The 27,606-nt window shown below is 45.5% G+C and overlaps 1 protein-coding gene across 3 annotated transcripts in view; it reads right to left on the minus strand.

Annotated features, from left to right (window-relative positions):
* RTEL1 (regulator of telomere elongation helicase 1) overlaps nucleotides 1–27,606 on the minus strand; it is a 147,676-nt gene that overhangs the window by 48,310 nt on the left and 71,760 nt on the right. For 2 of the 3 annotated variants that reach the window (XM_077253002.1, XM_077253003.1), the window contains exons 28-30: nucleotides 19,940–20,147; nucleotides 1,769–1,891; nucleotides 1,577–1,672 (exon numbers count right to left, since the gene is read on the minus strand). In XM_077253002.1, the coding sequence (XP_077109117.1) occupies nucleotides 1,577–1,672; nucleotides 1,769–1,891; nucleotides 19,940–20,147 (427 nt within the window). The remainder of the gene's footprint in view (nucleotides 1–1,576; nucleotides 1,673–1,768; nucleotides 1,892–19,939; nucleotides 20,148–27,606) is intronic. The other variant, XM_077253004.1, reaches the window with a different exon arrangement.

The raw sequence follows: 27,606 nt of genomic DNA on the forward strand, positions 1-27,606 counted from the left end.
CTAATACCGGATGGGAGTAGTAGTCCCATACGGCGACTTAGCACAATGGTGGCACTAGCGTCGCATGGGGACATACACACACACACACACATACCAAATCAATCAAACGGCCGACACGATCCCCATGCGACGGTACGCCTCCATGTCTCTCCGCCCAAGCACTTCCGCCCACGCACTTCCGGCCGCTTCCCCGCACTTCCTGCTGCAGCGGTTCTGCACCACAAACCGCAATAAAACCCGCAGATATATTTTTGATCTGCGGGTTTTACTGCGGGTTTGACCTCACAATGGAGGTGTATGGGTGCAGAACCGCTGCTGTTTCGGACAAAGAAGTGACATGCTCCTTCTTTTTTCCCGCAGCTATTCAGCGCGGCTTTTTTTTGGAAATTCAGGATCGTGTGCACAGCGGTTCCTGTTTTCCATAGGGTACATTGTACTGTACCCTGCATGGAAAAAAGCTGCGGAACCGCAGCGGCAAAACCGCTGCGGTTCCGCGGTAAAAAACGCACTGTGTGAACATGGCCTTAACAATTACACAGCAGGAGTTTTGTAAACAATCCAGGAAATTGGCACTTCCACCACAATGAAAGAGCGGCAAAGTGGTCTTCCTCCTGAGAATTCAGATGAATTATTTAAAACCAGTTAAAAACACACACAATGCTTTTTGACTGAGAACAGCCTTCTTCAGGTATCTATTGGTGTAGAAACCTGAGGAAGGCTGTTCTCAGCAGAAGCACATTGTATTGTGTTTTTAACTGGTTTAAAATAATTCATCTGAATTCCCAGGAGGAAGACCACTTTGCCGCTCTTTCATTGTGGTGGAATTGCCAATTTCCTGGATTGTTTCCATTTTCGTCCACTGTTGGAATTCCATTGGAGAAACTCCCCACTGGTCGTCTGCAGTCCACTGCATATATACTTACTTATACCTCGTGTTGCACCACATTTTTCTCCTTTTGAAGGGCCTTCTAATTATGGATGTCAGGAATCTTGGTTTTAGCCGATGCAGAATGATATCTATTACTGTATACAGGCTAGTACCAGAGTCATTTATGACCAATTTAAGGGGAATATCCATATCTGAAAACTGATTTTCATACAGCCTAATAAATAATTCTGGGTTACTTAAGGCGCCGCTCAATTCACAACATTTATCGCTTGGCCAAAGTGGAGCATGGCTACAAAGAGAATCACTGCTCGGAAAGACCTGCCCTGTAATACACACATTGATTTTAATTGGCACAGTGTAATGCTTTATTTCCCCTGTGGTGGCGCTGCAGAAAAACTGAACAAACATTCCCCACAAGATACAGCTGATCACTGGGAACCACAGCAGAAGAAACAGATTGAGATCTGCTTATTGTCAGAGAACCCCACAACACTAAATGTTCACATATCACTAGGATCTGCTATATTTACTTGTGGGGCCACTGGATACCCCATCCCTAAAATCTAAATAAGAAGAGTTGCTGCACCTGAACAGCTCCCCTCAGGATCAGTAGTATTGTAAAACCCTCTTAACAAATTCCAGTACATAAGATGACTATTGCTCCAAGCTGTGACCTCACATGCATACCTTTCAGTGCTTCAGAGCTTAAGTGCCCCCCTCCATGGTTCAGGTGTTCAGATGAGCTCTCGGAGAAGGTCACTTTGCAGTCAGATGTAGCTTGTGCTGCAGGCACCATAAACAAGGAAATTCACAACACTGAAGGAGATATGATGCTATAATACTCAGAAAAATAAATTTAAAAAAAATATAAAATCTGACCCTTTTCACGCTCGTCCCGCGGAATACTGTGCTCTGGTTTGTATCCACACCCAATTCCTGTTAACTCCTTGCACGCCGAATCAAACTCTTTCTTATGGTGGGGTCTAATAAACTGGTAAAAACCTAAAGAATAAAAAAAATAAAAATAACAGGTGTTAATTATAGAAGAGGCAGGACAGAGTTGGGTTCCAGGTGAATGGGAGAAATAAGTGAAGAAGCATCGCATCGCTGGTGAATAGCAACAGTAGTTTGTGAGGGCTGGTCATAACTGGCGCTGAATATTAATGTGGACGGGCAGGACATAGCTGGCGCCAAGTGAATAAGATTAGTAATGTGGAGGGGAAGGTCATAGCTGGCGCCAGGTGAGTAAGATTAGTAATGTGGAGGGGCAGTTCATAGCTGGCGCCAAGTGAATAAGATTAGTAATGTGGAGGGGAAGGTCATAGCTGGCGCCAGGTGAATAAGATTAGTAATGTGGAGGGGAAGGTCATAGCTGGCACCAGGTGAATAAGATTAGTAATGTGGAGGGGAAGGTCATAGCTGGCGCCAGGTGAATAAGATTAGTAATGTGGAGGGGAAGGTCATAGCTGGCGCCAGGTGAATAAGATTAGTAATGTGGAGGGGAAGGTCATAGCTGGCACCAGGTGAATAAGATTAGTAATGTGGAGGGGAAGGTCATAGCTGGCACCAAGTAAATAAGATTAGTAATGTGGAGGGGAAGGTCATGGCTGGCGCCAAGTGAATAAGATTAGTAATGTGGAGGAGCAGGTCATAGCTGGCACCAGGTGAGTAAAGGCCCCGTCTCACATAGCGAGATCGCTAGCGAGATCGCTGCTGAGTCACAAGTTTTGTGACGCAACAGCGACCTCCATAGCGATCTCGCTATGTGTGACACGTACCAGCGATCAGGCCCCTGCTGCGAGATCGCTGGTCGTGTCGGAATGGCCTGGACCTTTTTTTGGTCGTTGAGGCCCCGCTGACATTGCTGAATCGGTGTGTGTGACACCGATCCAGCGATGTCTTCACTGGTAACCAGGGTAAACATCGGGTTACTAAGCGCAGGGCCGCGCTTAGTAACCCGATGTTTACCCTGGTTACCAGCGTAAATGTAAAAAAAAACAAACAGTACATACTCGCCTTCTGATGTCCGTCAGGTTCCTCGCCGTCTGCTTCCTGCTCTCACTGACTCCCGGCCGTACAGTGAGAAGTGAGAGCACAGCAGTGACGTCACCGCTGCGCTCTGCTCTCACTGTACGGCCGGATCTCAGTCAGAGCAGGAAGCAGACGGCAAGGGACCTGGACACCGAAAGGCGAGTATGTACTGTTTGTTTTTTTTGGTAACCAGGGTAAACATCGGGTTACTAAGCGCGGCCCTGCGCTTAGTAACCCGATGTTTACCCTGGTTACCCGGGTGCTGCAGGGGGACTTCGGCATCGTTGAAGACAGTTTCAACGATGCCGAAGTCGTTCCCCTGATCGTTGGTCGCTGGGGAGAGCTGTCTGTGTGACAGCTCCCCAGCGACCACACAGCGACTTACCAACGATCACGGCCAGGTCATATCGCTGGTCGTGATCGTTGGTAAATCGCTTAGTGAGACGGGGCCTTAAGATTAGTAATGTGGAGGAGCAGGTCATAGCTGGCACCAGGTGAATAAGATTAGTAATGTGGAGGAGCAGGTCATAGCTGGCACCAAGTAAATAAGATTAGTAATGTGGAGGGGAAGGTCATGGCTGGCGCCAAGTGAATAAGATTAGTAATGTGGAGGAGCAGGTCATAGCTGGCACCAGGTGAGTAAGATTAGTAATGTGGAGGAGCAGGTCATAGCTGGCACCAGGTGAATAAGATTAGTAATGTGGAGGAGCAGGTCATAGCTGGCACCAAGTGAATAAGATTAGTAATGTGGAGGGGCAGGTCATAGCTGGCACCAGGTGAATAAGATTAGTAATGTGGAGGAGCAGGTCATAGCTGGCACCAGGTGAGTAAGATTAGTAATGTGGAGGAGCAGGTCATAGCTGGCACCAGGTGAGTAAGATTAGTAATGTGGAGGAGCAGGTCATAGCTGGCACCAGGTGAATAAGATTAGTAATGTGGAGGAGCAGGTCATAGCTGGCACCAAGTAAATAAGATTAGTAATGTGGAGGGGAAGGTCATGGCTGGCGCCAAGTGAATAAGATTAGTAATGTGGAGGAGCAGGTCATAGCTGGCACCAGGTGAGTAAGATTAGTAATGTGGAGGAGCAGGTCATAGCTGGCACCAGGTGAATAAGATTAGTAATGTGGAGGAGCAGGTCATAGCTGGCACCAAGTGAATAAGATTAGTAATGTGGAGGGGCAGGTCATAGCTGGCACCAGGTGAATAAGATTAGTAATGTGGAGGAGCAGGTCATAGCTGGCACCAGGTGAGTAAGATTAGTAATGTGGAGGAGCAGGTCATAGCTGGCACCAGGTGAGTAAGATTAGTAATGTGGAGGAGCAGGTCATAGCTGGCACCAGGTGAATAAGATTAGTAATGTGGAGGGGCAGGTCATAGCTGGCACCAAGTGAATAAGATTAGTAATGTGGAGGGGCAGGTCATAGCTGGCACCAGGTGAATAAGATTAGTAATGTGGAGGAGCAGGTCATAGCTGGCACCAGGTGAGTAAGATTAGTAATGTGGAGGAGCAGGTCATAGCTGGCACCAGGTGAGTAAGATTAGTAATGTGGAGGAGCAGGTCATAGCTGGCACCAGGTGAATAAGATTAGTAATGTGGAGGAGCAGGTCATAGCTGGCACCAGGTGAATAAGATTAGTAATGTGGAGGAGCAGGTCATAGCTGGCGCCAAGTGAATAAGATTAGTAATGTGGAGGGGCAGGTCATAGCTGGCACCAGGTGAATAAGATTAGTAATGTGGAGGGGCAGGTCATAGCTGACGCCAAGTGAATAAGATTAGTAGTGTGGAGGGGCAGGTCATAGCTGGCGCCAAGTGAATAAGATTAGTAATGTGGAGGGGAAGGTCATAGCGGGCACCAAGTCAATAAGATAAGTAATATGGAGGGGTAGGTCATAGCTGGCACGATGTGAATAACAATAGTAATGTGGAATGGCAGGTCATAGCAGGTGCTAGGTGAATAAGAATATTAACATGGAGGGTCATAGGTGGCTCCAATAGACATACTGGCATGGAATATCCAGAGATTGGTGGTAGCACATCTTTCAAGTGAAAAAAGCTTCTTATTTAACGACCCAACATGGTGACGTTTTGGTTCCTTAGTGAGAACCTTTCTCAAGGAACCGAAACGTCACCATGTTGGGCCATTAAATAAGAAGCTTTTTTCACTTGAAAGGTGTGCTGCCTCTAATCTCTGGACATATATTGAAGGTTTGGTAAATACCTGGGCTGCATTGCACCCAAATAGTATATGTCTGTGCTGCTTTATTTTTTACTTTCTAATATATACTATTTATTTTTAAAAGGGTCAATTCATTATTCAGACCTAAAGCTGACCAGTCATAAAATAATATAAAATAAGTCACTTTGTAACATAAATCATATTTTCATTTTGCCCAGGTTTCAGTTTTGTTAATTCAGTCTGCAGTGTAAAGAATGGAGGGTTTCATTCGGGGTTGCTATGGTTACATCCAGGGACACATAAAAGTGACTCTTGATAGTAGATACATGCTGGCTGATACCCTGCTGTGTTTCTATCAGGATCCTGTCAGCACCGACGCACTGCCACGGCTCAGCAGGGTGACTCACCCACACTGCGGGAGATCCCAAGGTCAGATACCGCAGGGAAAGCTCAGGCAGACGGGATCTGAGCAGCATGCTGAGGATGGCAGAAAACAGAAGGACCTGCGATCATGTGACCACAGGGGGCAGGGCTTAGCGTCCTGCTGCTGGAGATGAGTGCAGGATTCTACAGGGACCCTGAAGTAGAGGAGAGGGGAACTCAGGTCAGACAGGCGGGGGTCATACAAGGAGAGGGCGGCGCGGTACAGAAGGGGCTAGCAGAGAATAGTCAGAACGTAAGCAAGGAGTCAAACACGGAGATAGCAGCGCAGTACAAGAGGGACAGGCAGAACTCTTAAAGGGGACAGAACCAGATCAGAACCAGACAAACATAAAGTAGCACAGGCACAAAGCACAGACACAGGCACAACAGGGTCACACACACTCAGCCAAGGGTCAGAGTATAAGCCACTAGGAATGACCCCACAATGAGGCTATAAGAAGCCTCCCAGAATCCCATAGGGAGGCCGTCCAGATTAACCTCTGAACTACCTAATCCCACAAACTATGCAGATCATGACAGTTTCAGAGTGAAACATACCTGGATAAAACCAATCAGCCAGTCCAGTGTATGATACATGCTGCCACAGGATAGTGCAGCATGTATTCGCTGGTTCCCTTTAATATTATTATATCTTATATCTATATATTAATATTTCTTATATACAGGTAATCACCCTGACCAGGTCTATGGTAACCAGAAAGCAAACCTCCATTGTTTATTCTGCGGGCTGCATTTCAAGAACTGTAAGAAAAGTGCCAAACAGAAACTGGATGTAAATGCCACAGTCACTTCCTCATTTTAACCCCTTAGAGGTCAGAATTGTAAAAATTGGCTCTGTCACTTTATGAGGTTATAGCTCTGGAACGCTTCAACATATCTCATTGATTCGGAGACTGCTTTTTCGTGACATATTGTAATTGTTGTAAGTGGTAAAATTTCTTCAATATAACTTGCATTTATTTGTGAAAAATACAGAAATTTTGGCAAAATTTTTTTAAATTTTGCAATTTTCAAACTTAATTTTTGTGTCCTGAAATCTGAGAGTCATGTCACATAAAATAGTTAATAAATAACACTTCCCACATGTCTACTTTACATCAGCAAAATTTTGGAAACAATTTTTTTTGGTTAGGATTTGATTTTGGTAAGGGTTAAAAATTAACCAGCGATTTCTCATTTTTACAACAAAATTTAAAAAATCATTTTTTTTTTTAGGGACCGCCTTACATTTGAAGTGAGTTTGAGGGGTCAATATGACAGAAAATACCCAATAGTGACACCATTCTAAAAACTGCACACCTCAAGGTGCTCAAAACCACATTCAAGAAGTTTATTAACCCTTCAGGTGCTTCACAATAACTAAAGCAATGTGGAAGGAATAATTTAACATTTAACTTTATTCAGAAAAAAAATGTACTTTAGACCCAACCTTTTCTTCATTTTCACAAGGGTATCAGAAGAAAATGGACCAGAAAATTTGTTGTGCAGTTTCTCCTGTGTACGCCGATACCCCGTCTGTGCGGGAAAGCCACTGTTTGGGCGCATGGCCGGGCTCAGAAGGGAGGGAGCAACGTTTGACTTTTGAACACAAAATTGGCTGGAATTGATGGTGGGCACCATGTTGTGTTTGGAGAGCCCCTGTTGTGCCTAAACAGTGGAAACCCCTAATTTTAACTCCATCCCTAACACAGCCCTTACCCCATCCCTAACCCGTACCACAACCCTAACCCAACTTTAACCCTAACTGCAAAGAATGGAAAAAAAAAATAAAAAAAATATATTTTATTATTTGTATCTAACTAAGGGGGTGAAAAAGAGGGTTTGATGTCCTATTTTTTTATATTTTGATCACTGTGAGGGTCTATCACAGTGATCAAAATGAACCAATAGGAAAAATCTCCTATTGTTGCTGGGTATGACATGGAAGGCTGGGGGACGGAGCAGGAGGATCCGGGGATGGCGGATGTGCCAGAGGGGCTCGGGGGACCCCGTTTCTGTCTCCTCTGGTATGCTAGATCATATCAGAGGACAGAGAAATGAATGGAAAACTGGACTTTTTTTTTCTGATCACCGTTATTCAGTGAATAACAGCAATCACGAGACAGGGGATGGTAAAAACCGACCCAAATTATGTTCTCCGGAGTCTCAGCTACCCTCTGTAGCAGAGACCTCGGAGATTTTCCGATTTCCAACGCTGGTGGCGCTATACCCTTACTTCACAGAACCATTAACCCCTTCATGACCCAGCCTATTTTGACCTTAATGACCTGGCCGTTTTTTGCAATTCTGACCAGTGTCCCTTTATGAGGTAATAACTCAGGAACGCTTCAACGGATCCTAGCGGTTCTGAGAATGTTTTTTCGTGACATATTGGGCTTCATGTTAGTGGTAAATTTAGGTCGATAAACGCAAAAATTATTTGTGAAAAAAATGGAAACTTGGCTAAAATTTTGAAAATTTCGCAATTTTCAAATTTTTAATTTTTATTCTATTAAACGAGAGAGTTATGTGACACAAAATAGTTAACAAATAATATTACCCACATGTCTACTTTAGATCAGCACAATTTTGGAAGCAAATTTTTTTTTTATAAGTTATAAGGGTTAAAATTTGACCAGCGATTTCTCATTTTTACAACGAAATTTACAAAACCATTTTTTTTAGGGACCACCTCACATTTGAAGTCAGTTTGAGGGGTCTATATGGCTGAAAATACCCAAAAGTGACACCATTCTAAAAACTGCACCCCTCAAGGTACTCAAAACCACATTCAAGAAGTTTATTAACCCTTCAGGTGCTTCACAGCAGCAGAAGCAACATGGAAGGAAAAAAATGAACATTTAACTGTTTAGCCACAAAAATGATCTTTTAGCAACATTTTTTTTATTTTCCCAAGGGTAAAAAGAGAAACTGGACCCCAAAAGTTATTGTACAATTTATCCTGAGTACGCCGATACCCCATATGTGGAGGGGGGACCACTGTTTGGGTGCACAACAGGGCTCGGAAGAGAAGGAGCGCCATTTGACTATTTCAATGAAAAATTGGTTCCAATCTTTAGCGGACACCATGTCACGTTTGGAGAGCCCCTGTGTGCCTAAACATTGGAGCTCCCCCACAAGTGACCCCATTTTGGAAACTAGACCCCCCAAGGAACTTATCTAGATGCATAGTGAGCACTTTGAACCCCCAGGTGCTTCACAAATTGATCCGTAAAAATGAAAAAGTACTTTTTTTTCACAAAAAATTTCTTTTAGCCTCGATTTGTTCATTTCCACATGGGCAACAGGATAAAATGGATCCTAAAATTTATTTGGCAAATTCTCCTGAGTACATCGATACCTCACATGTGGGGGGTAAACCACTGTTTGGGCACACGGCAGGGCTCGGAAGGGAAGGAGCGCCATTTGACTTTTTGAATGAAAAATTAGCTCCAATCGTTAGCGGACACCATGTCGCGTTTGGAGAGCCCCTGTGTGCCTAAACATTTGAGCTCCCCGACATGTGACCCCATTTTGGAAACTAGACCTCCCATGGAACTAATCTAGATGTGCGGTGAGCACTTTGAACTCCCAAGTGCTTCACAGAAGTTTATAAAGCAGAGCCGTGAAAATAAAAAATCATTTTTCTTTCCTCAAAAATTATTTTTTAGCCCGCAATTTTTTATTTTCACAAGAGTAACAGGAGAAATTGGACCCGAAAAGTTGTTGTCCAGTTTGTCCTGAGTACGCCGATAACCCATATGTGGGGGGGAACCACTGTTTGGGCACACGTCGGGGCTCGGAAGGGAAGTAGTGACGTTTTGGAATGCAGACTTTGATGGAATGGTCTGCGGGCATCATGTTACGTTTGCAGAGCCCCTGATGTGCCTAAGCAGTAGAAACCCCCCACAAGTGACCCCATTTTGGAAACTAGACCCCCCTAGGAACTTATCTAGATATGTGGTGAGCACTTTGAACCCCCAAGTGCTTCACAGAAGTTTACAACGCAGAGCCTTGAAAATACAAAATCATTTTTCATTCCTCAAAAATTATGTTTTAGCAAGTAATTTTTTATTTTCGCAAGGGTAACATGAGAAATTGGACCACAATAATTGTTGCCCAGTTTGTCTTGAGTACGCTGGTACCCCATATGTGGGGGTAAACCAATGTTTGGGCACACGTCGGGGTTCGGAAGGGAAGCAGTGACATTTTGAAATGCAGACTTTTGATGGAATGGTCTGCGGGCATCATGTTACGTTTGCAGATCCCCTGATGTGCCTAAGCAGTAGAAACCCCCCACAAGTGACCCCATTTTGGAAACTAGACCCCCCAAGGAACTTATCTAGATGTGTGGTGAGCAGTTTGAACCCCCAAGTGCTTCACAGAAGTTTATAATGCAGAGCCGTGAAAATAAAAAAATAATTTTTCATTCCTCTAAAATTATGTTTTAGCCAGCAATTTTTTATTTTCGCAAGGGTAACATGAGACATTGGACCACAATAATTGTTGCCCAGTTTGTCCTGAGTATGCTGGTACCCCATATGTGGGGGTAAATCACTGTTTGGGCGCACGTCGGGGCTCGGAAGGGAGGGAGCACCATTTGACTTTTTGAACGCAAGATTGGCTGGAATCAATGGTGGCGCCATGTTGCGTTTGGAGACTCCTGATGTGCCTAAACAGTGGAAACCCCTCAATTCTAACTCCAACACTAACCCCAACACACCCCAAACCCTAATCCCAACTCTAGATATAACCCTAACCCCAACACACCCCTAACCACAACCCTAACCCCAACACACCCCTAACCCCAACACACCCCTAACCCTAACCACAAGCCTAATCTTAACCCTATTTCCAACCCTAGCCCTAATTCTAACCCTAACTCTAATTCCAACCCTAACCCTAAGGCAATGTGTCCACATTGCGGATTCGTGTGAGATTTTTCCGCAACATTTTTGAAAAATCCGCAGGTAAAAGGCACTGCGTTTTACCTGCGGATTTACCGTGGGTTTCCAGTGTTTTTTTGTGCGGATTTCACCTGCGGATTCCTATTGAGGAACAGGTGTAAAACGGAATCCGCACAAAGAATTGACATGCTGCGGAAAATACAGCACAGCGTTTCCGCGCGATATTTTCTGCACCATGGGCACAGCGGATTTGGTTTCCCATAGGTTTACATGGTACTGTAAACCTGATGGAAAACTGCTACGAATTCGCAGCGGCCAATCGGCTGCGGATCCGCAGCCAAATCCGCACCATGTGTGCACATAGCCTAATCTAACCCTAACTCTAGTTCTAACCCTAATTCTAACCCTAATTCTAACCCTAGCCCTAACCCTAGTGGGGGAAGAAAAAAAATATATATTTTCTTTATTTTATTATTGTCCCTACCTATGGGGGTGATAAAGGGGGGGTTCATTTACTATTTTTTTTATTTTGATCACTGTGATAAAACCTATCACAGTGATCAAAATGTACCTGGAACGAATCTGCCGGCCGGCCGATTCGGCGGGCGCACTGCGCATGTGCCCGCCATTTTGGAAGATGGCGGCGCCCATGAAAAAGACGGACGGACACCGCGAGGCTCGGTAACTATGAGGGGGGGAGATCGGAGCACGGGGGGGGGTTTGATCGGAGCACGGGGGGGGGGGGGGAGATCGGAGCACGGGGGGGGATCGGAGCACGGAGGGGGGGTGGATCGAAGCACGGGGGGAGCGGACAGGAGGACGGGGGAGCGGACAGGAGGACGAAGGGGAGCGGACCACAGTACGGGGCAGAAAGGAGGACTGGGGAGCAGATCGGTGGCGGTGGGGCAGATCAGGGTTTCCAGCCATGGCCGATGATACTGCAGTATCGGCCATGGCTGGATTGTAATATTTCACCATTTTCATAGGTGAAATATTACAAATCGCTCTGATTGTCTGTTTCACTTTCAACAGCCAATCAGAGCGATCGTAGCCACGGGGGGGTGAAGCCACCCCCCCTGGGCTGAAGTACCACTTCCCCTGTCCCTGCAGATCGGGTGAAATTGGAGTTAACCCTTTCACCCGATCTGCAGGGACGCGATCCCTCCATGACGCCACATAGGCGTCACAGGTCGGATTGGCACCGACTTTCATGACGCCTACGTGGCGTCAAAGGTCGGGAAGGGGTCAAAAAGTGGCACTGAGGAATAGATATCCTTAACTGCCGCAGTTAAAAGGTGTATCAGCGGTCAATGACTGAACAACTACACTAATAAAGTGGTTTATGGGTTTGAATGTTTTGGGATGTCGTTATGATTTAAAAAGAGAAAACATAGTAGTTTGACAATAAATGGCTTCACCTAACCACTAACCATGAGTGAAGAAAAAGTTTTGGTGTCATCATTCATATTCTCTGAAAAAAGGCCAAGAAAGCAAAAATTCTGCTGGGGTATGTAAACTTTTGAGCACAACTGTACCACCTTTTTAACCCCTTCACGACCTTTGACGCATACGCTGCGTCATGAAAGTCGGTGCCAATGCGACCTATGACGCAGCGTATGCGTCATGGAATGATCGCGTCCCTGCAGATCGGGTGAAGGGGTTAACTCTCATTTTACCCGATCTGCAGAGACAGGGGGAGTGGTGCTTCAGCCCAGGGGGGGTGGCTTCACCCCCCCATGGCTACGATCGCTCTGATTGGCTGTTGAAAGTGAAACTGCCAATCAGAGCGATTTGTAATATTTCACCTAAAAAACTGGTGAAATATTACAATCCAGCCATGGCCGATGCTGCAATATCATCGGCCATGGCTGGAAAACCTGAAGTGACCCCCCCCCACGCCACCGATCGCCCCCCCAGTGCTCCGTTATGGGGTCCGGTCCCCTCCGTCCGCCTGCCGGCTCCCCCGTCCTCCTGTCCGCTCCCCCCTGTGGTCCGATCACCCCCCCTGTGCTCCGATCACCCCCCCTGTGCTCCGATCCACCCCCCCCACCCCTTCATACTTACCGATCCTCCCGGTGTCCGGACGTCTCCTCGCTGGGCGCCGCCATCTTGGAAAATGGCGGGCGCATGCTCAGTGCGCCCGCCGAATCTGCCGGCCGGCAGATTCCTTACAAGTACATTTTGATCGCTGTGGTAGGTTCTATCACAGCGATCAAAATAAAAAAAATAATAATTACCCCCCCCCCCCCCTTTATCACCCCCATAGGTAGGGAGAATAATAAAATAAAGAAAATATTTTTTTTTTTTTTTTTTTCGTTTTCCAGTAGGGTTAGGGTTAGAACTAGGGGTAGGGTTAGGGGTAGGGTTAGGGTTACGGGTAGGGTTAGGGTTATGGCATGTGCGGATTTGGCTGTGGATCCGCAGCGGATTGGCCGCGGATCCGCAGCGGATTGGCCGCGGATCCGCAGCGGATTTGGCTGCGGATCCGCAGCGGATTTGGCTGCGGATCCGCAGCGGATTTGGCTGCGGAACCGCAGCGGATTGGCCGCTGCGAATTCGTTGCAGTTTTCCATCAGGTTTACAGTACCATGTACACCTATGGAAAACCAAATCCGCTGTGCCCATGGTGCGGAAAATTCCGTGCAGAAACGCTGCGTTGTATTTTCTGCAGCATGTCAATTCTTTGTGCGGATTCCACAGCGTTTTACACCTGTTCCTCAATAGGAATCCGCAGGTGAAATCCGCACAAAAAAAAACACTGGAAATCTGCTGTAAATCTGCAGGTAAAACGCAGTGCCTTTTACCTGCAGATTTTTCAAAAATCGTGCAGAAAAATCTCACACGAATCCGCAACGTGGGCACATACCCTTAGGGTTAGGGTTGGAATTAGAGTTAGGGTACCGTCTCACAGTGGCACTTTGATCGCTACGACGGTACGATCTGTGACGTTCCAGCGATATCCATACGATATCGCTGTGTCTGACACGCAGCAGCGATCAGGGACCCTGCTGAGAATCGTACGTCGTAGCAGATCGTTTGGAACTTTCTTTCGTCGCTGGATCTCCCGCTGTCATCGCTGGATCGTTGTGACAGCGATCCAGCGATGCGTTCGCTTGTAACCAGGGTAAACATCAGGTTACTAAGCGCAGGGCCGCGCTTAGTAACCCGATGTTTACCGTGGTTACCAGCGTAAAAGTTAAAAAAAAAAAAACCGTACATACTCACATTTCGGTGTCCTTCAGGTCCCTTGCCGTCTGCTTCCCGCTCTGACTGTCTGCCGGCCGGAAAGTGAGAGCACAGCACAGCAGTGACGTCACCGCTGCGCTCTGCTCTCACTGTACGGCGGCACTCAGTCAGAGCGGGAAGCAGACGGCAAGGGACCTGAAGGACACCGAAATGTGAGTATGTACGTTTTTTTTTTTAAACTTTTACGCTGGTAACCATGATAAACATCGGGTTACTAAGCACGGCCCTGCGCTTAGTAACCCGATGTTTACCCTGGTTACCCAGGACCTTGGCATCGTTGGTCGCTGGAGAGCGGTCTGTGTGACAGCTCCCCAGCGACCACACAACGACTTTCCAACGATCACGGCCAGGTCGTATCGCTGGTCGTGATCGTTAATAAATCGTTATGTGAGACGGTACCCTTAGGGTTGGAATTAGGGCTAGGGTTGGAAATAGGGTTAAGATTAGGCTTGTGGTTAGGGTTAAGGATAGGGTTAGGGTTGTGTTGGGGTTACAGTTGTGGGTAGGGTTGGGATTAGGGTTAGGATTAGGGTTAGGGTTGGATTTAGGGTTACGGGTGTGTTGGGGTTAGGGTTGTGGTTAGGGGTGTGTTGGGGTTAGGGTTGTGATTAGGGTTATGGCTACAGTTGGGATTAGGGTTAGGGGTGTGTTGGGGTTAGTGTTGAAGTTAGAATTGAGGGGTTTCCACTGTTTAGGCACATCAGGGGTCTCCAAACGCAACATGGCGCCACCATTGATTCCAGCCAATCTTGCGTTCAAAAAGTCAAATGGTGCGCCCTCCCTTCCAAGCCCCGACGTGCGCCCAAACAGTGGTTTACCCCCACATATGGGATACCAGCGTACTCAGGACAAACTGGGCAACAACTGTTGGGGTCCAATTTCTCCTGCTACCCTTGTGAAAAAAAAATTGCTTGCTAAAACATCTTTTTTGAGGACAGAAAAATGATTTTTAATTTTCACGGCTCTGCGTTGTAAACTTCTGTGAAGCACTTGGGGGTTGAACGTGCTCACCACACCTAGATAAGTTCTTTGGGGGGTCTAGTTTCCAAAATGGGGTCACTTAGGGGGGCTTTCTACTGTTTAGGCACATCAGGGGCTCTGCAAATGCAACGTGACGCCCGCAGACCATTCCATCAAAGTCTGCATTTCAAATGTCACTACTTCCCTTCCGAGCACTGATGTGCGCCCAAACAGTGGTTTACCCCCACATATGAGGTATCAGCGTACTCACAGCAAACTGGGCAACAAATATTGGGGTCCAATTTCTCCTGTTACCCTTGTGAAAATAAACAATTGCTTGCTAAAACATCTTTTTTGAGGAAAGAAAAATGATTTTTTATTTTCACGGCTCTGCGTTGTAAACTTCTGTGAAGCACTTGGGGGTTGAACGTGCTCACCACACATCTAGATAAGTTCCTTGGGGGGTCTAGTTTCCAAAATGGGGTCACTTGTGGGGGGTTTCTACTGTTTAGGCACATCAGGGGCTCTGCAAACGTAACATGATTCCCGCAGACCATTCCATCAAAGTCTGCATTCCAAATCGTCACTACTTCCCTTCCGAGCCCCGGCATGTGCCCAAACAGTGGTTTACCCCCACATATGGGGTATCAGCGTACTCAGGAGAAACTGCACAACAACTTTGGGGTCCAATTTCTCCTGTTACCCTTTTGAAAATAAAAAATTGTGGGTTAAAAAATCATTTTTGAGGAAAGAAAAATAATTTTTTATTTTCATGGCTTTGAACCCCCAAGTGCTTCACAGAAGTTTATAACGCAAAGTGCTCACCACACATCTAGATTAGTTCCTTGGGAGGTCTAGTTTCCAAAATGGGGTCACTTGTGCGGGAGCTCCAATGTTTAGGCACACAGGGGCTCTCCAAACGCGACATGGTGTCCGCTAATGATTGAAGCTAATTTTCCATTCAAAAAGCCAAATGGCGTGCCTTCCCTTCCGAGCCCTGCCGTGCGCCCAAACAGTGGTTTACCCCCACATATGGGGTATCATCGTACTCAGGACAAACTGGACAACAACATTTGGGGTCCAATTTCTCCTATTATCCTTGGGAAAATAAAAAACTCCGGGCTAAAAATCATTTTTGAGGAAAGAAAAATATTTTTTTTATTTTCATGGCTCTGCGTTATAAACTTCTGTGAAGCACCTGGGGGTTTAAAGTGCTCACTATGCATCTAGATTAGTTTCTTGGGGGGTCTAGTTTCCAAAATGGGGTCACTTGTGGGGGAGCTCCAATGTTTAGGCACACAGGGCCTCTCCAAACCTGACATGGTGTCCGCTAACGATGGAGATAATTTTTCATTCAAAAAGTCAAATGGCGTTCCTTCCCTTCCGAGCCTTACCATGTGCCCAAACAGTAGTTTACCCCCACATATGAGGTATTGGCGTACTCAGGAGAAATTGCCCAACCAATTTTAGGATCCATTTTATCCTGTTGCCCATGTGAAAATGAAAAAATTGAGGCTAAAAGAAATTTTGTGTGAAAAAAAAGTACTTTTTCATTTTTACGGATTAATTTGTGAAGCACCTGGGGGTTTAAAGTGCTCACTATGCTTCTAGATAAGTTCCTTGGGGGGTCTAGTTTCCAAAATGGGGTCACTTGTGGGGGAGCTCCAATGTTTAGGCACACGGGGGCTCTCCAAACGCGACATGGTGTCCACTAAAGATTGGAGCCAATTTTTCATTCAAAAAGTCAAATGGCGCTCTTTCCCTTCCGAGCCCTGCCGTGCGCCCAAACAGTGGTTTACCCCCACATATGAGGTATCAGCGTACTCAGGACAAATTGGACAACAACATTCGTGGTCCAGTTTCTCCTTTTACCCTTGGGAAAATAAAAAAATTGTTGCGAAAAGATCATTTTTGTGACTAAAAAGTTAAATGTTCATTTTTTACTTCCATGTTGCTTCTGCTGCTGTGAAACACCTGAAGGGTTAATAAACTTCTTGAATGTGGTTTTGAGCACCTTGAGGGGTGCAGTTTTTAGAATGGTGTCACTTTTGGGTATTTTCAGCCATATAGAACCCTCAAACTGACTTCAAATGTGAGGTGGTCCCTAAAAAAAATGGTTTTGTAAATTTTGTTGTAAAAATGAGAAATCACTGGTCAAATTTTAACCCTTATAACTTCCTAGCAAAAAAAAAATTTGTTTCCAAAATTGTGCTGATGTAAAGTAGACATGTGGGAAATGTTATTTATTAACTATTTTGTGTCACATAACTCTCTGGTTTAACAGAATACAAATTCAAAATGTGAAAATTGCAAAATTTTCAAATTTTTCGCCAAATTTCCGTTTTTTTCACAAATAAACTCAGAAATTATCGACCTAAATTTACCACTAACATGAAGCCCAATATGTCACGAAAAAACAATCTCAGAACCGCAAGGATCCGTTGAAGCGTTCCTGAGTTATTACCTCATAAAGGGACACTGGTCAGAATTGCAAAAAATGGCAAGGTCATTAAGGCCAAAATAGGCTGGGTCATGAAGGGGTTAAACACCTTTTTTTAAAAAACATTGATCATAGGGGTCAAATAAAGGGACATTTAATTTATTTTGTTAACTTAGATTTTATAGGTAACACATTGGAAAGAGTGATTTCAACTTATACACACACACACACACACACACACCCATTCAAAAGTTTAGGGTCACTTAGAAATTTCATTATTTTTGAAAGAAAAGCACATTTTTTTCCAATGAAGCTAACATTATATGATTCAGAAATACACTCTATACATTGTTAATGTAGCAAATGACTATTCTAGCTGCAAACATCTGGTTTGTAATGCAAAATCTTCATAGGTGTATAGAGGCACATTTCCAACAACCATCACTCCAGTGTTCTTATGGTACTTTGTGTTTGCTAACTGTGTAAGAAGGCTGGATGGTTAGAATACCCTTGAAAACCCTTGTGCAAGTATGTTAGCACAGCTGAAAACAGTTTGGCTGATTAGAGAACCTATAAACCTGACCTTCCTTTGACCTAGTTGAGAATCTGGAGCATTACATTTGTTGGTTCCATTAAACTCTCAAAATGGCCAGAAAAAAAAAAACCGTTCATGTGAAACTCGACAGTCTATTCCTGTTCTAAGGCTAGGTTCACATTGCGTTAACAGCAGCCCGTTCAACACATGCATTAACGGGCTGCTGTTAACGCAAGCGCCGACATTCCATCACGCTAGCGCAGATAGAGGAACCAGATGCTCTATCTGCGCTAGCAGTGACGGACCCGGAAACGCTGCAGCCCACGTCCCAGGGTCCGTCACTCAATGACGGCACATCGCTAACTATGCGTCCGACATAGGGCATAATGGCGGCGTTAACGGACTGCGTTACACCACGTTATGCCACGATGTAACGTAGTCCATCTAACGGACGTCACAGACGCAAGGGTGTGAACCCAGCCTTAGAAATGAAGGCTATTCCATGAGAGAAATTGTCAAGAAACTGAAGATTTCCTACGACAGTGTGTACTACTCCCTTCAGAGGAGAGCACAAACAGGCTCTAACCAGAGTAGAAAGAGAAGTGGGAGCAACAAGACAAGTACATTAGAGTCTGTAGTTTGAGAAATAGACGCCTCACAGGTCCTCAACTGGCAGCTTCATTAAATAGTACACGCAAAACGCCAGTGTCAACATCTACAGTGAAGAGACGACCCTGGGATACTGGCCTTCAGGGAAGAGTGGCAAAGAAAAAGCCATATCTAAGACAGGCTAATAAAAGGAAAAAAACAATATGTGCAAAAGAACACAGACATTGGACAGAGAAAGATTGGAAAAAAGTGTTATGGACAGACGAATCCAAGTTTGAGGTGTTTGGATCACACAGAAGAACATTTGAGAGACGAAGAACAACTGAAAAGATGCTGGAAGAGTGCCTGACGCCATGTGTCAAGCATGATGGAGGTAATGTGATGGTCTGGGGTTGCTTTGGTGCTGGTAAAGTGGGAGATTTGTACAAGGTAAAAGGGATTTTGAATAAGGAAGGCTATCACTCCATTTTGCAACGCCATGCCATACCCTGTGGACTGCGCTTGATTGGAGCCAATTTCATCCTACAACAGGACAATGACCCAAAGCACACCTCCAAATTATGCAAGAACTATTTAGGGAAGAAACAGGCAGCTGGTATTCTATGTGTAATGGAGTGGCCAGCGCAGTCACCAGATCTCAACACTATTGAGCTGTTGCGGGAGCAGCTTGTCCGTATCAAACCAAACCAACTTGTGGGAGGGGCTTCTGGAAGCATGGGGTGAAAGTTCTCCAGATTACCTCAGCAAATTAACTGCTATAATGCCATGGTCTGCAATGCTGTAATTGTTGCAAAGGGAGCATTCTTTGAAGAAAGCAAGTTTGTCAAGTTTGACGAAAGTTTGTCAATGTCTGGACAAGATTTTCAATTCATTTGGCAACTCATTTGATTAATAAAAGTATGAGTTTTCATGGAAAACACAAAATTGTCTGGGTGAACCTGAACTTTTGAATGGTAGTGTAATTGAATTTTTCTCAAAAGTTTTATTTAGTCCTACTAGGGGACTTCAGCAAGCAATCTTTCGATCACCTGTATGAACACAATGCAATACTATAAAGGCCTCGTTTAGATGGCCATGTTTTCGGCCAGCCTGCTTCCCTCGTATGCCACAGACAACATGCTGACTATGTTAGAGTACGTACCAGTGCACATGGGCGTTTTTACATACGGACCTTTGAGTAGTTTGCAGCATGCACAAGTCTTTTCCAGTTTACAGAAACCAATAGTGTATGTAATAGTAGGCAGCTCCTGCACCTAGCCGCGATGCGAACAAGCACAGGGAGATGCACATTGAGCTAGATACGTCTGCAATTTGCAGAATAGACGGGACTGATTAATACAACGATTGGCTAAATTCAGCCTAAGTCCTACTGATCGGAGTGCTAAAAATGGCAGGTCTAAAGGCCTTTATTAGATCCCCAGCTGAAATGGCATCTCACAAGTATCCTAGAAGGCATCTCACAGGGAAAAGGTAATGAGGTTACAGAAGGCTCTCTCAATCTAATCACCTACATGGTGCAGCCTCAAAGAGGTTAAAGACTGGTTGGCTCCTCGATCCCGGATGCAGGTTAGATGCATAACACAGGGGGCGCTGCCAGGAGCTCAGCTCGTTCATCCAATTTCTTGCACTTGTACAGCGAATTTCAGGAAGGGGGTAAGCTAATACTGCAAATGGACCATACAATATAGCAAACTTACCACCTCTGTTGGCAGAGGACCTCACCTCTCATCAAGATATGCTTCCCGGATTCTTGGCAGAAAAAGCTGCATAATTTCGTAATGAGGCTCTTCAGGTCATCACTTTTCTTATACTCTGTCAAAGCCGCCGAAAAGAGGTTGTAGCTCTCCTGACTGAGACATTGCTTCACGGATTTCATGAACATGGACGCGCTGCTCATCTTCTTGCTTGGCGAAGAACTCTCTTCTAGAGTCTGCAAAAGCATAGCGCCAAGCTAAGAAATACATGATAGCAGTTTCTGAGATTATCACTTCTTAAAGGCGGAAAAGAGATGAGGGCACCTCCTGTCCTGCCACCTTCAAAAAGTTGGCAGTCACATCCATTATCTGTTTCCATACATTCTCTATGCCAACCCCAGGAATTAGTGCATGGCTGTACAGCTTTCACATTTTGTACACGAGTCTTAATGAACTTTGCCCTGGAATAAGATGTGCCTCTTAATAAATCAGTGCATCTTTCAATTGCCAAGTTCCACCACCAGAAATGATTTCCCAGTTTGTCACTGGAATACATTTTCCATATGTAGAGAACCATACCGGGAGAAACAAATAGATTGAAATAATAGCTAATCCTAATATTTCTACAACATACAGGGCAAGAGGTCAGCGGCATTTAACGGGCTAACAGACACGGGTCGATCATGATTCCACCCGCAGCTGTTAGAGGCACATGTTCAGGGAAAGATGTGAGCTCAGCACCAGAGCCCACATCAAAGGGAGGGATTCCGACGTGGGCATACTATTACGCCCAATGTCGGAAAGGGGATAAAAAGCTGCACCCTAAGGTATTCAAAACCATATTTAGGACGTCTGTTTACCCTTCAAGTGCTTCACAGGAACTCAGTAGCAACAAAAAAAATGAAAAATTTGTTATTTCCCACAAAAATATTGCTATAGCCCCAAATTTTTCATTTTCACACAGGTAACCGAAGAAAATGGATCATATAATTTGATGTGCAATTTATCCTGAGCACAACAATTATCCTTATGTAGGGAAAAACTACTGTTGGACACACGCAGGGCACAGAAGGTAAGAAGCGCTATTTGAATTTTGGAGCAGAATTTTAGATGGAATTGATTGACTAGTCCATGCTGCATTTGCTAAGCCTCAGAGGTACAAAAAGAGTAGAAACCCCCCACAACGGACACCATTTTGGAAACTAAACCCTTCAATGCAATCAGCTAGGTGTGTGGGGGACAATCTTGAATCCGCAGGTACTTCACAGAATTTTTTAACATTGGGATGTGAAAATGAAAAATTAAGTACCGTATTTTAACAAAACTATTGCTTTAGCTCAAAATTTTTCAGTTTCACAAGGGTAAATGAGAAAATGGAATGCAAAATTTGTTGTGAAATTTTTCCCTGAGCACACCTATACATACCCCATATGAGATAGTAAACTACTGTTTGGGTGCATGGCAGGGCTCGGATCCTTTATGCATATTATTCAAATGATTTTCAACACTAATGACATGTGATTAATATGCTTGATCTTATGTGGTCAACCATTCTTTTACTCTCTTTGATTGCCACATGCTTTTACATTTTTTTCAACAAAGTTCAATTTTAGAGACTATAGACACCCAGAGGTATTTTGTGTTGTTGGTACTTATTAGCTCAGGTGAGTCTCTGGATATTTCTCAGTTTAATGATTTGGGTTATTTATGTTGGTGGTCATTTATTCTGAGAGCTGTAGCTTTTTTTTCTCAGCTGATGAAGTTGTATGGGGGCTTTTTTTGTAGGACAAGTTGACGTTTTCAGATACACCATTTATATTTGCACACAACATTTTGATTGCGTTTTAGTTCACGGTTTGGTTAGCTGTATGATGAAAAGACTGTTTTTATTACCTTTTTTTTACTGTGTTCATTGTAGGGCTTAAATAGTTTGACAGTTTTATAGATCAGGTCATTCCGGATTCAGTGAGACCAAATATGCATTTTTGTTTTTACATAAATATGTGTATTTATTGGCATAATTTTTTTTAGATTATTTTAGTCCTTTTTTTAAAAAATATTTTTACAGGATTTTTATTTCCTTTTTCACTTAGTCCCTCTCTATGGCATTTTAACTTTCATTAGTCTGATTACTAGTGTAATACATTGCAGTATACATGTACTGCAATGCATTACACCTGTCAGTGTTACAAAGACATAGCAGGATCTAACAGGAAATCATTTTGCAGCCCGTGTTTACATTGAGGGGGTGCCGATCAGGTGGAAGAGGGCTAAACAACAGGTAGCGATGTGGGCACTCACCCTGGCTGTCACAGCTGGAGCTGTCACTTAAACGAGCTCCAGGCGGCGATCGGGCGGGCACAGCTCTTGTGCTCACATAATTGCCATGACGGGAAATACCCACAAGATATGAAGTACCAGTACGTCATATATTGGGTAGGGTTTAACCCCCTTCACGACATGCACCATACGGCGAATGTCGGGTCTCCACCTTTGCCGAGCCCACAACTTTTCCGGCATATATCAGCTGATTTGAACAGCTGACATGTGCCCCTAACAGCCGAGGGTGGAATCGGGATCTGTTAAATGCCGCTGTCAATCTCTGACGACGACATTTAACATGATCGTGCCGGAAGCGCGTCACTAATCCCGCCCATCAGCGCCTGTGTCACATGACCGCGGGTGGCCGAAGGGTTGGCATGACAACCCGGGGTCTGTAGGAGAGCCCAGTGGTTGTCATTGCCGGATTGCTATGACCGCCAACCAGAGGTCGGCGCTCACAGCAAGTGAGCATTTCTGCTACACAGAGAAGGCCTGCAGCCTTGCTCTGCGTAGCACAATTGATCGGATGATCACAGCTTCTAGTCTCCCATGGAGACTACTTAATCCAGTGTAATGTAAGAAAAAAAAATGTTCTTAAAAATATTAAAAAAATAAAGAAAACAATAAAAGTTTGAATTACCCCCCATTCGCTTGACTGAAAATAAAACAATTTAAAAAAATTTAAAATGCACATATTTGGTATCACTGTGATCCGAATAGCCCGATCAATAAATAAAAAGAATTAATACGATCGGTAAACGGCGTAACGAGAAAAAAGTCAAAATGCCAGAATTACGGGTTTTTTTGGCCGCAGCAACATTGCATTAAAATGCAATAACTAGGGTTGAGCGAGTTTTACTTTTTTAGGATCGAGTCGGGTTTCGTGAAACCCGACTTTCTCAAAAGTCGGATCGTGTGAAATCGGCCGATTATTGTGAAAAGTCGGGGGGCCGACCGAAACACAATGCAAGTCAATGGGGATTTTTTTTTTGGTCTCTCTCTCCTCGGACTGTGTAAATCGCTACATCCAAAACGGTAAGATGGCGTTTATACCCCCACCCCCTGTGACGCTGCAGAAAGCAAGAAGAGACCTATGTCATCACGCTGCCCACACTCTTTCATTGGCTGAAAAAATGGCGGTTAAAGCGTCATACGAAACACGACTTTGGCGTGAAGATCGCCGACCCCATGGCCGATCCCACACTGGGATCGGCTCGGGTTTCACGAAAGTCGGCGACTTATGAAATTGACCGATCAGTTTCGCTCAACCCTGGCAATAACGTGTGATCAATACATTGTATCTATACCTTGGTATCAATAAAAACGTCAGCTCGGCGCAAAAAATAGGGATTTTTGTGTACTCACCGTAAAATCCTTTTCTCCGAGCCATTCATTGGGGGACACAGACCGTGGGTGTATGCTGCTGCCACTAGGAGGCTGATACTAAAGGCTGAGTCACACATAACGATATCGTTAACGATATCGTTGCAACGTCACGCTTTTGGTGACGTAAGCAACGATCCCGCTAACGATCTCGTTATGTGTGACAGCGACCAACGATCAGGCCCCTGCTGGGAGATCGTTGGTCGATGGGAATGATCAGGACCTTTTTTTGGTCGCTGATCACCCGCTGTCATCGGTGGATCGGCGTGTGTTCACTTGTAACCAGGGTAAATATCGGGTTACTAAGTGCAGGGCCGCACAGGGTTGACTGTGTCAGCGCCGGCCGTAAAGCAGAGCACAGCGGTGACGTCACCGCTGTGCTCTGCTTTACGGCCGGCGCTGACACATTCAGTGCAGGGAAGCTCTCGGCAGCAGCGCGTGCATTACCAGCGCTCCTGCCGAAAGCAGTTTTAACCCTGTGGACGCCGGGGGACGTGACAGACATCAGAATGTGAGTATGTACTGCTTTTTTTTTTTTTTTAACTTTTACAATGGTAACCAGGGTAAATATCGGGTTACAAAGCGCGGCCCTGCACTTAGTAACCCGATGTTTATCCTGGTTACCCGGGTGCTGCAGGGGGACTTCGGCATCGTTGAAGACAGTTTCAACGATGCCGAAGTCTTTCCCCTGATCGTTGGTTGTTGGAGAGAGCTGTCTGTGTGACAGCTCCCCAGCGACCACACAACGACTTACCAACGATCACGGCCAGGTCGTATCGCTGGTCGTGATCGTTGGTAAGTCGTTTAGTGTAACGGTACCTTAAGTGATACAAAGAAAGTTAGCTCCTCCCCTGCAGTATACACCCTCCTGCTGGCTCTCAGCTAACCAGTTCGGTGCAAAAGCAGTAGGAGATCAATAACAACATATGAGCGTATAGCATGTCACATTATATATGAGAGTATAGCATGTCAGATTATAAAACAAGCTTAAGCTAATAACAGGGTGGGAGCTGTGTCCCCCAATGAATGGCTCGGAGAAAAGGATTTTACGGTGAGTACACAAAAATCCCTATTTCTCCTTCGCCTCATTGGGGGACATAGACCATGGGACATCCCAAAGCAGTCCCTGGGTGGGGACAACATCAGATCAGGCCCTGTGTAACCGCTACTTACAAGTGCGCCACCGCGGACTGCAGAGTCCGCTTGCCCAGACTCACATCTGTGGAAGTGTGGGAATTATAGTGCTTCAAGAATAAATGCGGACTGGACGAATCCGCAAGCTTGCAGGCGTGCTTTGCCGACGCCTGGTGCCTAGAACCCACGATAGACAGGGAAATAGCCTGACATCTAACACGGAAGGACTCCTGGATGGTGAAACAAATCCACCAGGCTAACATGGCCGATGAAACGGCTAAACCCTTCCTGTAAACGTCAGGAAGCCTTCCTCTTACCGTCAGGAAGTCCAAGATAAAGTGTCCAACCTTCGGAAGGATGCCGTCCTCGAGACGTACCTACTCAGAGCACTCACTTCGTCCAGAATATTCCATTTTGTGGACTGGTGCCGAAAGAGATGAGGGAAGAACGATGCCCTCATAACAGTGGTAATACAATACCACCTTGGTAACAAGGGACAGGGATGGCCTGAGGACAACCTTGCCTTGAAGGTAATAAGGGAAAAAAGTCTGAAAGAACAGAGCAGCTAGCTCCGAAGACTCGTCAGGATGAGGATATCGCAGAGAAAAAAGGGCGACCTTCCCTGATAGTAAAGTCTGTCCAGATCAAAAAGGAGTCTACTGTAAGACTCCTAGGACCATTAAGGTCCCAGTGATCTAACGGTATGCGATAGGGAAGAACTACGTGTGAAAACTCCCTGCGAGAAAGTCCCTACTTGCAGTTTTGTTGCAATAAGGCGGAAAGATACTAGCTCCGCAAACAAAAAACTGACGTGGTCAGTGCGGATCTCCGAGGATCACTGGGGCCCTTTCTGCTTCCGAAAGGCTTTCGGAAATATTGGAAGGGGAGTTATGGAAACTGGTACCACGGAAGAACCAGAGCATGCAGTGCGATGGCTCTTGGATCTCGAGGCCGAACCACGAACTCGAGTACATTGGCGTTTAGTCTGGACGCCATCCGATCTACAACTGGAGAGCTCCAGTGAAGGCAGATCTGATGGAAGACGTCCGGGTGAAGTTCCCACTCACTTGAGGCGGAACCCTGACGGCTGAATATGTTTGCCGCCCAGAGCTCTACTCCTGGGATATGTACTGCCGAGATCACCGAATGATAGATCCCGGCCCATCAGAGAATGTGAGATACCTCGGCCATGGCGCCTGACCGTGGGTACCTGCTAGATGATTGACGTATGGCACAGCCGTGGCATTATCCAATTGAATTCGGATGGGGTGACCGCCAGAAGGCAGTGGACCTGCTGTAGGACTACAGTTCAGATCTCCAGAGCAATGATCGGGAGAAGAAGACTGGCATTGGTAGTTACTAATAACCACTGAACCGGGAGAAAGGCCCTGGATGAAGAAGGAGCTCAGAGACTACCGTCTGAAAGTCTGTTTGACTTGCTGAAAACGAGCGGAGCGAAGGAAACTGCTTCCATTGTAGTCACCATTTTTCCTCAGAACCCTCCTAGCAAATCAAATGAAATGAGGGGATGAGTGAACAAGTGCGCGAGTTCCCTGTTGAAGGGCCATGACCTTGTCTCGAGGGAGAATTACCATCCTTCTGGAAGTGTGCAGGATCATCCTCAAAAAGGATATCTGCTGGGCTGGAAATGAGAAAAACTTGTCTAAGTTTAGCTGCCAGCCCAGGTGAGAGGTTATCGCAAGTGATATAGACTACTCAGCATAGTCCTGAAAGGGCAGCTAGACACGAATGGAAACGCGAAGGAATTTTTGAAGAGGGGAAAAATAGGAATGTGAGGGTAAGAATCCCGAATGTCGATGGATGCCAGAAACTGCACCTTTTTCTGCTGAAGTAATGGCTGAGCGGAGGAACTCCATTCAAAGAAGGAGGACCTTGTCAAAAGTTGTTAGAAGTTTGAGGTCCAAGATCGGTCTTACTTTTCGTTTCCCTTTTTGGAACCAAGATCCCTTAGATCTAGACTGTCCTGGACAACCCTTCCACTGCTGATTGGGGCTGTAGCAAACATACGATCCTTTGTTAGTCTCCCGCTCAAAAGATTTGATTGGCCAGTTGTACTGTCTTCGGGAAAAGGTTACTGGTGTGAATCAAAGTAGTTAAGGTCTCCAGCCAGGAGACCATTGCTCTAGCAATCCATGCGGCGGCTAGGGAGGGTAGAGCGCTGAACCCGAAGCCGCAAGACGGAACGAACCAGATTTGCTATCTGACAGTCCGTGGCATTTTTACATGATACATCGGGCAGGGATACTGGTAGGTATACCACAGGAGATTCTACCTAGTTAATCTGCCACGTGGCAGAATGCGCGGCTGCATCCAGCAGGTCATAGTCTCTTGCCATCGCCACTCTCTTTTGATGGTGCAGAGTTAAAAATTAGGAACCCTCGATCCACCATCCTCTTAACAGGGAAGTGGAGAGGGATCATCCGCCTTCTTGCATCCTCTGCTAAATAGTGGTGATGCAGAGGGGGGTGCTCGGATGCCAAAATGGGTGCCTCTGTACATCCACAGAGTTCAGGTCTCCGGGTGGACAGGACAGGTTGTCTGGCGTTAGGCCTGGATGTGGAAGAGGATACATGGAGGCGACACTCAGTGTGCTCATCTGTTGATGGTGTGGGAAGATCGGTGCCGTTTAAAGGACCCGTCGCCCTTAAAAATCAGACCAGGCATGGCATCCCACGTAGAGGCTTATGTCCAGTGAATCGCTTATCCGGACTGAAGGGAAAATGCTCTACGAGGGAGTTTAGTCTCCTTAGAGCAGGACCGGAGTCCTCGTCAATGTACAGAGATTGGTTGATGATATAAATAGGCGAGTTCATCCTTTACTGAAGCTCTGGCAAG

This window comes from Ranitomeya variabilis, chromosome 4, assembly GCF_051348905.1.
Source record: "Ranitomeya variabilis isolate aRanVar5 chromosome 4, aRanVar5.hap1, whole genome shotgun sequence".
NCBI classification, from domain to species: Eukaryota; Metazoa; Chordata; class Amphibia; order Anura; family Dendrobatidae; genus Ranitomeya; species Ranitomeya variabilis.